Source organism: Balearica regulorum, chromosome 3 (genome assembly GCF_011004875.1).
Source record: "Balearica regulorum gibbericeps isolate bBalReg1 chromosome 3, bBalReg1.pri, whole genome shotgun sequence".
NCBI classification, from domain to species: domain Eukaryota; kingdom Metazoa; phylum Chordata; class Aves; order Gruiformes; family Gruidae; genus Balearica; species Balearica regulorum.
This window is the reverse complement of record NC_046186.1, coordinates 57,715,970-57,729,875: the sequence shown is the minus strand read 5'-3', so window position 1 is coordinate 57,729,875 and position 13,906 is coordinate 57,715,970. Positions and strand designations below refer to the sequence as shown.

Here is a 13,906-nt window from a genome sequence, read left to right as displayed (position 1 = left end):
ATCTTAATTTATTTATGCATTTGCAAAATTTTTTTCCTGGAATGTTTTCTTTTATTTTGCAGCATCTGTTGAAACTCTGAAGTCAAAAGGTAGGTGACTTTATTTGTTTTCAAAATTTAAATAGAAGAATGCTGTTAGAATGCTGTTAAATAGAAGAATGCAGACTCTACTGTTAATGAAAAACCTTCTTGTGACAAAACTGCTAAGGGTGTGACTTATCTAAAACAAAGTGGACCTTTTAAATTATAATGGCTCTTTCCTTGCGGCACCTCAAAGCACCTCTAGAAAACAGGTGTCTTCTCCCTGACTTGTCCATAGACTAACAAACTGCATTTCTCCATCTATATCAAATTCAGTTTCTAACCCTGACTCAAACCATGAGCTTTTTGTGAAAGACAGAAAGGAGAAGTAACCAATCATCTATGGAGACATGACACAAAGAGTAATATTTCTCTTTTTACCAGTCCAGCTGCAGCACAAATCTAGTGGCTGAACAGTTGCTTTCTTTGCTGAGCCCAGGAAGTTTTACAGGGAGGTTCAGTGATAGAGTCTTTGCCTTCCTTTCATACAAGAATTGCTGATGTGTGAAGGCAGAAGTTGTAGGAGCATCAGTGCTTGCTTCAAAGGTTGCTCCTTTCCAGAAGACACAGATAACTGGGGCTGCTGAGAAACCTTAAGGGCTTAAGTTCGAGCTGAGCAAATATTTAACTATTCATGTCAGTGTCTGACTTTTTACATGTGTACAATGCAAGATACTAGCTTCGAATTGCCTTCAACATCATTACAGATGCTAGCTGTATCCTAGACATAAATGGAAAATGGAATGGCAAGTCACAAACTGAACTTCACTCTCACTTCATGTTTACTCATATCAATGACCACCTTGCTTTATATATGTTCACTTTCAAACAAATGGGACTGCATGTGTCAACCGCTCAGACTTGTGAGTTGTGGTGTCCGAGCTGTCCACCACAAGTCAAAGGCAGGGAAATGAGAATTTCCAGTTTTTTAATATCTTGCTGTCATTCAAGCATCGTCTTTTACTTTACTGTTCATCTCTGAAGCTTCATTCACATTAACCAGTAAGTACTGACACATGTATTCAGGCTGAATTGCAAGGCGGTAGAGTGCTCTTCTGGAGCATGAGGAAAGGTTGTGAATCGCAGCTGTAGAGATTAATGTAAGGAAATCAAAGCTGATACATTATTCCCTTTATTGGATGTTTTTAAGTTCCCTGCTTCATGGGCTAAATTCATAATGCTGTCATTGCTCTGCAGCTAATTGTATTGAGCAAAACAGAAACAAGAGTAATTTAGGCATTTGTTCTCTTAATATTCCCACCAGACAAAACAGAGAAACTAAAGGGGAAAAAAAGCATGTTGAGTTAAGCTTTTGCATTTTTAGCAAATTCTAGACAGCCAAAGCTGAAAATAAAGGTAGTCTTGCTGCTACAGATGATTGAAAAAAGTTTTCCCCCACTGCTTGAAGCCTCTAAGCAAATCTTTTTCATACTTTATGATTTCTTCTGTAACGCTGTACTATGCATATGAAGTCAACATTTCAACATCTGTGAACTCAATTGTCCCAAGCTGTGTCCATCAGGGTCTGAAAAGAAGTGAAGCAGTTGTTTCTTGCAGAATTAAGTTCTTTTATGCAAACTTGAAAGGGTTTTTTTGGCCAATATTGGGAAATGTTGTCATATACCTTTTGAAATTGTTATTCCCACTGATTGTACTTACCCTTTTATTAAAAGTTGTTTTGTTTAGGTCACTTGTAAAGCTTAAAAACAGAATTAGCAGGGTTTCTCAAAACACACACCTTTTACCTCTATGCTTTATTGCTGTAAGTAGCCTCATATCTTTCTAGTGAATACCATATTTGATATTCATTTATATAAGAAGCAAATATTAGTATATGTAATAGGTCTTCATTGTGTCTCCAGCATTTTGCAGGCAGGGTGGAAGCAAACCCTTCCTTATGAGTTATTGAATTAAGGGGCACTTGAAAAAAATTTACAGCAAGTTCACAGTTCATTAAGGATGAAGAGAAATTGTAGGTTTCTACTATATAAAACAAGAATCATTCTGTTATTTCTGTTGTCAAAAGAGCAGTCTCACAACTGAAAATGTTGGTCTCAGCCATCTTAGTTTTACCCAAAATTATTCTCAAGTATTTAAGTAAATAACAATTTTGTTTTAATCATCAGTCACAAATCTCCATTAAATAGAAATAGCTGATGTTAGCTCTGGAGTAATTTTTAATTTCTGAAAAATTACTTTTTAACAAGTGATCTAAATTTAACTTTATGTTACTAATTTTGAAACGCAAACATAGCCTGTACACCAGGGGGAAAATGATATTTATATTAAAATGTGACAGTTGTTCCTTTTGCCTCTTAGTAAGAATCACAAAGGAATGCTGTTATTTCCTTCTATATATAATTTTTTTATGATGCCAGACAAATTCTAGTAGTCTTTAATAGCTATACCTTTCACTAAGTCTGAACAAAACCATTGCTTTTCAATCTGTATCTGTTTGTTCTTTATTGTTGCTGTTGGTTTACTTATTTCCCATTTTTCTGTCAGTAATACCTTTGGACTTAGCAGCTCACTGGATGCAATGTGGTTTCCGACATTCAGTAGCTGCTGGCAAATTGTAAAATTTTTAAACGTATTCATGGAAGGCAAACAGTCCTGTTCTGAAAACAAGTGAGGCTTTTGATGAAATTCTCTTCTTTGGTAATTAAAAAAGTAATCTGCTGGCATAGGAGGAGATCTGGGCCATTCCCACTAGTTTGTACTTCTGATGAACTATCAAGGTCATATAAAGTTTTCTTGCATTTTCTCACAAAAGGTTCTGTAACACCACTATGGCAGGGAAACTTTTTTCTCCATGTAACAGAACAGTTTCTAAATCATAATAGACAATTAGGTTCATGATTATTTTTTTTATTAGTGATGTCATGATGAGCTCCTGCCTCTGACCTCAGGGTTCAGTGAGTGAAGTGTTTGTTGTCTCCACTCAGAGTGGTTTCTTTTAGCTTTCCTTCACACCAAGCAAACATCTCAAAATAACTTTAAAATCAGTGACATTTTGGAATGCATATTTCTGATGTGGATGCTAGTTATGCAACTTGACTCTTTTCGAATAAAAATGTTCTGACAAATTTGATTGTAGCCTACAACTATTGAGACTGCAGAAATATTTGACTGATGAATTGCTCTCCTGGCTACTTTCAGCACAAAATAATGTCTGCTAAGCTCTCTCTCATCTGATTCCAAAGAGCTTATGATGGAATCAGAGAAACAATTATAACAGAAATTATCCATTTGATCTACATTATGCCAAGTTGTCAAGAATTTTGCTGAGAAAAGACAAAATATAAATGAGAGTCCAGACTTAATTTACTACTTTTTTTTTTTAACTATAATTTATTGAAAATATGGATCCCTGACAAATTTCTACTTTTACCTTTACGTGCATTCATTTTATTTTATATTATTTCAGGCAGGGTTTTTTGGTGGGTTTAGTTTGGTTTTCTGAGATTGTTGTTGTTGTTGTTTTTTAACATCTGATGTTCTTCTGCTGAGGAGAAAATTATAATACATTATAATACATCTATATTACTTACATCACGTGGTTAAAGGATCAGCTTTTCAAACCAGGAACATCTACAATGGAACCATTTTTTGCAAAGACATCATCTTTCAGGCTGCCACTCAGAAGTGGAAAGAACTTAGAAAATGCTTAATGGAAGGGATGAAAGCTACTCAGAAAACTTGTCCCTGTTCTGATAGAAACAAAACAAAATCTTCTTTGGAGTCTTATTCCCAACACTGACACTGTATGTGCAGGCTTTCTATTTATACAGACAGTTACAGTGATACATATTACCTTGATAATAAAAGACCTCTCAGCATTACTAAAGCAGCTCACACCTCCCTTCTCAAAAAGCAAAGGGAATAATGCAATGTCCCATTTGTCCTTCCAGATACCACTCTGCCATGTCCAGATGATGCTACTTCCCCAAAAATTACTGAAGCTCTGATCTATCTCAGCAAGTTCTTCTTTATAAACATTCACTGACAGAAGTGTTGTAGCATTACTGAATGCACTGATAGCCAGGATACTATTAATAATACTAGTTGTTATTTTTAAATAGCAGCCTCAACGCTTCTCAAGGATGGCTGGTTTCTTCATCATAACTGCACTGATAGTCTACCACTGCCACATGATTTGATGACTCTAAATACCTGATCTCCTCAGAAAGTTGTATTGCTCTTCTAGCCTGATTTTTCAGTATCTAGAAAATACTTTTATTTTTTATTCCATCAGTATTCTTGTTTTCAGAAATTGAACAAACCAAAACTGCTTTAGTTTTAGCTAAAAAGGATAAGCATGTTTTGGAGAAAAAAACAGTTCTCAGTAATTCATTTTTTTATTTTCATAGCTGCTTTTGCAGCTTTAGATGCTAAAAATACATTTTGGAATGCATATGGGACAGGTTTCTGATGCCCCTTTTCATATCATTTTTTCCATACTAAAATAAGGTTATTCTTCTAGATGTTGACCACTCCAGCAAGATTTTTAGAAGCTCAGTGATACTGGTTTGCTCAGTGGCAGGGGTCAATGCCCAGATTCACCTAGGCATACAGGTGTCTAGTTTATTGCTGATGTAAGTAGCCCTGCTAATCTGGGTCTAAGTAACATGGATGTTAATAGCAGAGATCTACAATAAATATTAAGGGACTTTGCTCCTCTTTGGCTTTCTCTATGACAAGTAGCACCAATAAAAAGTCAAGTACTTGGATAGAAAGATAGAAAGAAAGAAAGAAAGGCTTGATTTTCAGGCAAACTGAAGATTATCTTCATTAAAATAAGTTACTTGAGGTAACTGAGGTGCAGAGGTGCAATATTTCACTGTTTTCGTGGAGCTTGCTCACAAACACCTGCTCACCCCACAGCATCCTGGGATAAACAAGAGCAAGTGGCAAGGGAGGACTGATATGTATGAGTTGGTCCATCCACTCAACGGGTTGTTCATCTGTCCGTACCTGACATTTCACTGAATCTCAGGAAAGCTTTACTGCTGGGAACAGGAGGTCCTTCTTTTGGCCTCCAGCCCATGTGCAGACATTGCAGAGAGGCCATAGCTTACTAACCGAGCTGGCCTGCTTGAGCCATCACGCCCAGCATCTCCAGAAGGCTTCCCTGCTGCCTGGGCTGCAAGCCTCACTGCAGCAGGACCATCAGGACATGCCTCCCAGAGCAGAAAGTACAGCTGGAGGCACTTCGTAGGTCCTTTGAGTTCCCTGAATTTCTCAGTATAAATAATGATAACAGCACATGACCCTCAGTATTTACCTTGGCTGTAAAAGTCAAGCTCTTAATTTACAACTGTGATTTGCTGTAATAAAACATTGTGTTGAAAACATTTCTGTGCTTGACAGGTTGAAATAACAAGCTGAGGGGATGTTATGTGCTGATAACTCTGTAGCTGCAAAGACATTTCTATACTTATCAGTCATTCAATGTAAATTAATTTTCACCATCCACTTTAAATCAAAGCAATGCTCCTCAGTCAGCATAATAGTTACAAATTATGGCTACAAAAGTTTGGGGTTACAAAAATACAGTGTTGGCAATGTCATTTACAGCTAAACAAATATGTTTACATATTTGCAAGACTTAACCCTGAATAATTCGATCCAATGAGAAAATACATGTGTTGTCCTAAATATATTCAGTAATCTACAGGAAATGGTGTACATTGCCAAACCTGCCATCCAAATTGTCAGAAAGTATAAAACATACCCATATTTATGTAAATTTCCTAAAAGAGCAAAGTCTGAAGAGATTCCTTCCTGCACCTTCTCCTCTGAGATCATTTAATCCTTAGTGTGGAGCCATGAACAAATAATCTCTGTCCTCTCTCTCTCAAACTGTGCAAATCAATTTAGGAACTGCGCAAGCTAAAGCTTGTGAATAATCAGCGGGTATGTCCAGACATCCTGCCCGGGGCTGTTACAACTGCTTCCCCTGGCAGCAGCGGAGGTCTAGCAGCCCTGCTGCACGAGTGGCTTGGGTCACTCTTCTCTCTTGCGTGCAGAAGCCGCAGCATTCGCAAGGACCAAGTTATGTGTCTGTAGCATACAGTCTGACTGTGGCCCAGTGTCCTCAGTAAGACTAACTAACTACACACTTAAAACTAAGAATGTGTGGAAGTATTTTGCTGTGTGGGGTATGCAGAGCGGAGGTTTCTGCTGGTGCAAACAGAAAACCAAAGTAGATACTGGGCAAAGTAGCTCGGCAAAGGAGAGACCTGCTTGCTTTTCTCCTCCATTATTTGATATGCACTGCAGTTTAGCCTCTGTTCCACCTGAGATCAAGACGACAATGCTGCTATTTATTTTCTGAAAGAAAAAAGTTCCCTATTTGTTTTTCTTCTTTTCTTTTTAAGATAGATAAAAAATACTTATTATGTAATCATGTATGAGGGGAAAAAACATATCTCGTGGTTGCAAATCTTTGAAATCATTTGCCTCAAAGTAATCTGTAAGCATTTAAGAAAAACTTTGTCTGTTGGAGCAAATCTTACTTAAACCTTATCTTTGTTTTGCAGCAGTACCTGAAAAGAAGGAAGAAAAAGCAACAAAGGCAGCAGAGCGAGGTAAAAAGAAACCAAAGCATGTTGGCATTATCTCTCTTAAAAGACAATGACACAGAAACAAAAAAGTCAGATTCAGACAGCTGGGTGACAGCAACCTTTAAATCCATTGCTCTGCTAGTATGTGCCAGGGATCTGCTGTGTTTATCAGAGCAACAGGGAACTTCCACCAGGAAAATGGCTTTATCCCACTTCACAAAACTGCAAGCCCCACAAAAGCCTCAGGTGAACAGACCACCAGCTTCAGCTTAAAGGCCCTGTGCTGGGACTTTGTGTCCCACAGATCCTGTGAGAGGTTTCCTGCTCCTGTAGGCTGGGCAGGGATCAGCCTTTACTATTCAGTCTTAGAGAGTGACTTGCAATGAGGCAAAGGGGCAGAAGCCCCTTGAAGTCAACTGAGCTGCCTTTCTCATCCCAAACTATACATCAGCCCCATGAAGAGCCACGAAGGTCAACTGCAGAGAAACTCAAAAGGTTTTGAGACCAGAAATGGTAGATGTTTGCAGAAAAAAGCTTAGGATTGGTATGGATGAGGCATGAATGGGAATGTCTGGGAGTGGGAACACCAGAAGAAAGGATACCAGAACCGCACATGTTGATGGCACGTAGTTCAGAAGGTCACAGAGTCTGCATAGAGTTTCCCAAGCCAACCAGAGCAGGAACACCAAGGGACAATCTAAACCCAGGCTAAAGCAAAACTCAAGCCACTGAGTGATGATGGTGAACATGAAAAAGATTGAAACCTTACAGCATCTATATAAAGATGTGCATTTTCCCATTACATGCATTTATATTTATTATTGTTACTTTCAGCATTATATCCTGCATACTTGCTTCTTGCATGCTTGTTCAAAGCAATCCATACATTTTTTAGGTTCGTATGGTAAGGAGCGAAGTAGTAAAACACTGGCATAAATACCCAAAGCTTGTCAGCCCTGTCTTCCTTTATATGATATACACATCCTAATCTATTGTGTTGTGTTACTGTCTACCAAGATGATTTTGTATTTACTCATGCTCATATTGGCAATTAGAGCCCTGATGATGAATTTGGCCTTTTCAGTCTTACCATATTGGAGTTTTTCCAAACTTGCCAGTAACCTTTAGAATAAGGTATGACATATTTACTGATGTGGCTTTGGTCAGTTGAGCTATTATCCTTTTCTTTTCTCCAGTTTCTCAGCTTCAGCATTACTCAAGCCAGCACAAGCACCCTGTAGCAGCTGTCAGCTGCTTGTTAGTTGTCATGGAAAATGTTATAATTAGGTGGGCCTTGGCCTAGATTTCAGGCATTGTTAGTCTGGGTATCTCCACACTCTTTTCTGTTGCCATAAAGTGCTTCCCCCACCATCTGCACTGCTTCCCCTCTGTTTGGCTATCTCATGCAGCAATGAGGTGGTGTTTGCTGTAAGATTTGTCCTTTCTACAATGTGCCACCATTACATAGGACTTTATCTGCAAAATATTTTAACTGTGCCATAAAGAGCACAGACTGAGCAATGCAAACCATAGTTTCACATGGTTGGCCTTGAGCAGGGATTTCTAAACCATAGGTTGGGATCCCCAGGGAGCACAAAAGGGGGACAAACTATTTCCCATGACAGCAGGCAGCAGCAGCAGCACTGTCTCCCCATGCCAGCGGCCATCTACTTTCTGCAAGTCAGGGGAATAAGAGCAATGTCTATCGCAACAATTTGTGCAGATTCTTCCAAGCGCTGGCAACAGCTCAGTTCCTCTGCTGCATGGAAGCAAACATACTTTCAGACAGCAGTTGCCTCTGCTTCTCGTTTCTACACCCCGTATGTACAGAGCTACTGCCAACATATTGATCGCTCAAAGACAAATGAGCCAAAAAAAAAATTCAGGAAGTTTTTTTTTTTTTTAATATTAGCATGTACTTATATTTCTCATGGAAGAATGAAAAAAAAAAAAGATGGAAACAGCTCTGAGTTAGGTTTTAAGTGAAGAGAAAACTGTACCTAATTCACTGATCCCGAATCTGGAAGCTCTGAGGAAAAGCGAGGGCTCTCTGTCTTAATCAGGAAAGCATGAATGCACCAGGAAATAGTTTTTAAACTGAAAGGGATTTTTGAGCCTTTTAGAATGAGAAATGAAATAATTTGCTCTGCTAGCTATTGTACACCTGGATACAGGTTGAAAAGTGGACAGACTGACCTGGTCAAAACTAGGATTTGCGATTTAAGAAAAACACTAAATGTAAGGAGACTTACAGAAAAATTTTGAGCGTTGGCAGCTCTATTTGTTTAGCAATCAGGACACAGCTTCATTGTTACAAACCTGAAGGTTTTAGTGATCAAACATGCTATTGCAGTTTGACCTCAAACCCCTGCGGTTTGGAAATGGGCTAAAATGTCATAGCAACATTTCAGTTCACTGATTTTTTTATTAGTAGTAAAGCAAAGTTGACATGTAACATTTTCAACTGTTGAAAGGAGAGCAAGAAGGCAGAGAACTGCCAGAAGTGTCTGGAAAAAGACAGTGCTTTAACTCTTTGCCCTATTTCTTTGAAAAATGACACGAGCAAGTATCAGACAGTTACCAGGGAGTTATTGCCTGTTATTAAGGTAACTGAAAATTAATAATTAAAAGAAATGAGGAAAACATAAAGATTTTTTCTTGTGATATCCAGTAGTACTGACAAAGGAGTTAATTACCATCAGGTAAGGCAGGTCATATAAGACTGGGGGTTTTTTATGCTCTGGTTGCATGTCTGCAAGGTAGTAGGTGGGAACCATGAACTTTTTTCACACTGTCAAGTGACAACAGTGGAAATCACTTTCAAGATATATTTAAGCATTTAAGGACAACATATATTTAAATACATTTTCATTAGCTAATTGTATTAAAAATAATTTCCTATGCGAACATGTATTCTAATGTTTTCTTTTTCTTTTCTCTTTTCACTTTTGCTTCCCTTCTCTTCTCTTTCCTCAGATAAGCCAAAGACGAAACAAGGAAGTAAGCTATAGTTTTACATATTGCTTCTCCCTATAACTGATAAAGCAATGTCAGATCTAAAAATGAGAAAAAAAAGTTGTATAAAAGCTCCTGCTGCTACTCAGAATTGTAGATTACGGTTGATTAGACAGACTAGAACTGATAGCAAAAAGCTGATGATAGTAATAATGGATATGTTGAGAAATTCTAGACTGTTTAAGCCAAAGAAGTTTCATCCCCATACTGTATATTCTTCCTTGACAAAAGGAAGAGACTTGTGCAATGCCAGCATGATAAACCTATTTATAAAGTTTATATTTATCATTTTATAGTCAAAATTCCTCTCTCTACACCTACTAGGCTCACTACAGATCTCAGCTATGTATTCTGATGTCAGTATGAGCTTAGCACTGCAAATCAGTACAGAGCAAGTAACACAAGGCTCTTGTCATGGGATTTGTGCTACAGGTTGTCATTTTGCCAAGTTATGGCAGACTGTCTGATAGACCTCAGTAAATTCAGTCCTACAGAATATGGCCAGTGTTTATTTACACTTTACTTTCCTATTTCCAGGTCAGTCCTGGGTCATTTTTTAAACTCTTCATCAGCATCTGTGTCACATGCCACACCATCCTAAAAGCCTTTTTTTTCTCCTGGAGATGACAACTGGCTCTGAAGCACCTTCCCAAAGGTTTCCTTGTTTGGGGATAAAACAAAGAAAGTTTGTTTGCAGTCAGTTTTGCAAAGTAATGACTTCAGTTTTCAGTTCAGAATTGTTTGATGTTCTTTTTTTTTTCAAAATGCATCTTCCGCAACAGTTTGGGTAACTGTGTTCTTAATAATGGGGGTACACACCAACTTTAAGTTCTTACAGGCAGGCTCCTGAAAGTAAAGGGATTATATTGTACATTAAAAGATTTATTTGGTAAAGGCATAATAGTGTAATATTTAGCTGTGTTACTTGTATTCTTGTATTAATCACAAAATCTTTCTTTGAATTATGAATCACAAAAAAAAAAAAAAAAAAGAGAAAGGGCTGTGTCTTCCACTCTCCTTTTTTTTTTTTTTTTTTTTCGTAGAGACCATTGCACCAACCATGGAATATCTCTTGGAAATTTTCATAACTCATGAGCACAGAAGGACAAGTTTTCAGTCTTCTTACTGAGTTTTATTTCTGTTAGCATGGATTTCTGTCATTAACTTAATATTTAAAAGTTGCTGTTGACTTTTTATTAGGACTATTAAAGATACTTAGTTCCACTGTATATGCTTCACAGACATCTGCAGTAAATTGTTTCTTTTCTCACTTTGAAAATTAGTGACTGAACCATAAACTTGTGAGTACAAAACGTGAAGGTAGAAGCAGGAGAGCAGGGGTAGCTTCTGAAGCAGATGTCTGGGACATAGTGAAGATGAAAAGAGACAGCTTCATTACAATAAAATTACACTTTTGACCTTGTTCAACAAATTCCTTTCCCAAGTCTTGTCCTTTAAAAATTATATCAACTGGAAGTATTACCTATTTAGAAGCACAATGTAGAAGGAGAAAAATTAATGAAACCCTTAATGTCAACCCGAACAGAACAGGAGTTTCAATGTCAAAAGTAAATTAAGTTTTTCCACTTTATGATTACTTCTACCATAAATAGAATTTTATTGTTTCCGGATTCCTTCAATTCAGATTCCCCACGAACTCAGTTTGTCTTACACAGAACTAAATACTAAATCATGAACAAGAAGCTTTATTGATACTATGATAAATTGCTATTGGACACATTCCATGCTTTTATAACAAAAGTGAGAATTTGTGAATTGTGTGTGCTTAAGGCAGTAAACAATTATCACTACAGCTACCCACTGTAGCTACTGCAAGTTTCATATCTATCTGCTAAACACAACCTCCTCCTCATTAGAAGTCTTGTCCTCTTACTCTTTGTGTAGAAACCAAGAGGGTCTTCTAGCAGAGTTCTTTAGGATCTTCTGGCACTGAATTGCTGCTGAGTTTCTCAATAGAAAGAATTTTTTGCTTCATATCTGATGGAGAACATCACTGTATTTTTTTTTTTTTTTTTTTTCAGAAATTACCTGTTAATTAGTATTTCCTAGATAACATGTATAAACCAGAGGGCCCAGTAGTCAGACGGTTAAAACACTCACATAACATGCAAGAATTCAAAGTCCAAGTCTATGTTCTTTCTGACTAGCGTGTTTTGGGACAGTCTCATCTATCTTTTTCATTTTGGTGGGAAAATCTTCTGAGACCTTGGTTTCATCAGCCCAGAATGATGATCTCATATTTTGTCTGAAACGGAATTCTTGTTTTCTGTCTGGTTCAAATTATTTCCTATGCCTTTTACAGTGGACTGCCCTCCCTTGTACAGTATCCATCAAGGATGGTGTGGCCTAGCCATCTTCACTGCCGGTCTGTAGGCAGGAAAAAAAAACAAAAACAAACAAACAAACAAACCACCCTCTTCATCCTCCTATTTGTCAGTATTGTGTTGCTCTCTCAATTTGATACACATCTGACCCTTAGAAAATAATAATTTCAGTAAAAAGACCCTTGGACTTGCTCAACAAGAATGGACAATTCCAGGTCAGGGGAATAGGACACAGCCAGCTCTGATGAGTCAAAATTGGCAAAGGGTCAGTTCTGTCCTTTCTCGTTAAGAAAGTTGAAAAACTACCCTTATCCCATTCTAAGTTGAAGCTTGCAAATTTTATAGGTTTCATAGTTAAATCCATAAAACACATTTTGTGGACTGAACTCTCTGAAAGGAAACAGGTGAATTTTGTACAACTCTTTCAATCACTCTGTTTTTCACTCTTTCTTCCAATATACAGTTATAGTCTCTCATATCAGCTAGATGCTTCATTCTCTCTTATAATTAAATCTCACAGTTTCACTCAGTTGTGGTTTCTGACTGTCATTTTATCGGTGTGAATACTTCTTTTACAGATCCTGGAAAAGAGAAAGAATTGAAATCTCCAGCTACTACAAAAGATAAAGGTAACACGGCAGGACAAAATTGTATAAAACCCTAAGACCTGTGTGCATCAAGAAAAAAAAAAAAACCAACTTGAAATGCATTGGCCATTTAGTTTTTATGGTATAGTTTAGTTAGGAATTTATAAGCATAATACTTTTTCTATAAATTTATGATAAAATTTAATTTGCTTTCCCTGGATCAGAAGTGCAAATGGAGCCTCATATGAAGCAGCTGTATGAAAACTTAGAAGTCCAAACTCGGAATTTAGAAATGCTTGTTAACGTTTATTATTACAGGCTGCAAAGTGAAATAAGTTTTGCGTGATCTTTGTTCTTTCATCACACTTGAGAAAACCTCAGGGTTTCACCTTGTGAGCATGCTAAAACTGATGAAAAACAGTTTTGTACTACATATAATTGGCATCATGTCTCAGTTAGAAACTGCCAATTATTAAATCAATCTTTATCCCAGAGGTATTATATGTTAACCTTTTATGACTCAGGTTTGAAGATTAATAAATTATTTTTACAGAACACGCTAAAGAAAAGGAAGGAAAGAATTCTACAGCTTTAAAAGATAAAGGTAAGAATACACAATAGAGTATAAAACTTGTTGAAAACCACACAAAGTAGAATGAAGATATTAATTTTAAAATGATCATTATAAATCTTTCCCATTATAAATATTAACCAAACAGCATTTAATTGGTTAAAATATTCTACAGGATTTATAGCATGAAAACAGGGGAAATAAAAGGACATAAATAGAATAGGTGAGCCAATTAACATTCCAAAGTCTCAAAATTAATTAAATAAATACCACAAAATCACTCTGAGTAATAGTTAAGAACTTTCCTAAGAACTTGCTCTTCTCACAATGCAAAGTATTTCATGGGAGCCGGTTAACAAAGTTTGAACTGATGCTTACATAAATCTGTGGACATAATAGGAATAAAATAAAGTTTATGAGCATATGAGTGGGTAATGTGCTCTCTGGACTCTGTAAAAGCTATAGTTAAAACCCCATAGCTTCATCCAGTCAACCACCTGCAACTGAGAGCTAGTCTGAACCTTTCTTTTTGATTCCTTATTTTTTATCAAACAGTTCCCCTGCCTCTTTTCAATTTGGTCGGCATAGATGATTAGCTCAGCTGAATTTCCTTTCATCCATTATTTTGCTGGGTGCTTTTTACCCATCTTATTGCTTCCCTTCTTTCTAGAGATAGCTATATTTGAAAGGACAAGTGATTTATGGATAAGTCTTCTTTGACATATTCTTTAGGTTCTTCAGG

At 37.0% G+C, this 13,906-nt stretch overlaps 1 protein-coding gene across 1 annotated transcript in view; it reads left to right on the top strand.

Annotated features, from left to right (window-relative positions):
• The window catches only part of TRDN (triadin), a 236,761-nt gene that overhangs the window by 154,486 nt on the left and 68,369 nt on the right, over window positions 1–13,906 (top strand). Inside the window, exons 20-24 of the mRNA XM_075749995.1 lie at window positions 63–89; window positions 6,623–6,670; window positions 9,623–9,646; window positions 12,585–12,635; window positions 13,147–13,197. Of these exons, the coding sequence (XP_075606110.1) occupies window positions 63–89; window positions 6,623–6,670; window positions 9,623–9,646; window positions 12,585–12,635; window positions 13,147–13,197 (201 nt within the window). The remainder of the gene's footprint in view (window positions 1–62; window positions 90–6,622; window positions 6,671–9,622; window positions 9,647–12,584; window positions 12,636–13,146; window positions 13,198–13,906) is intronic.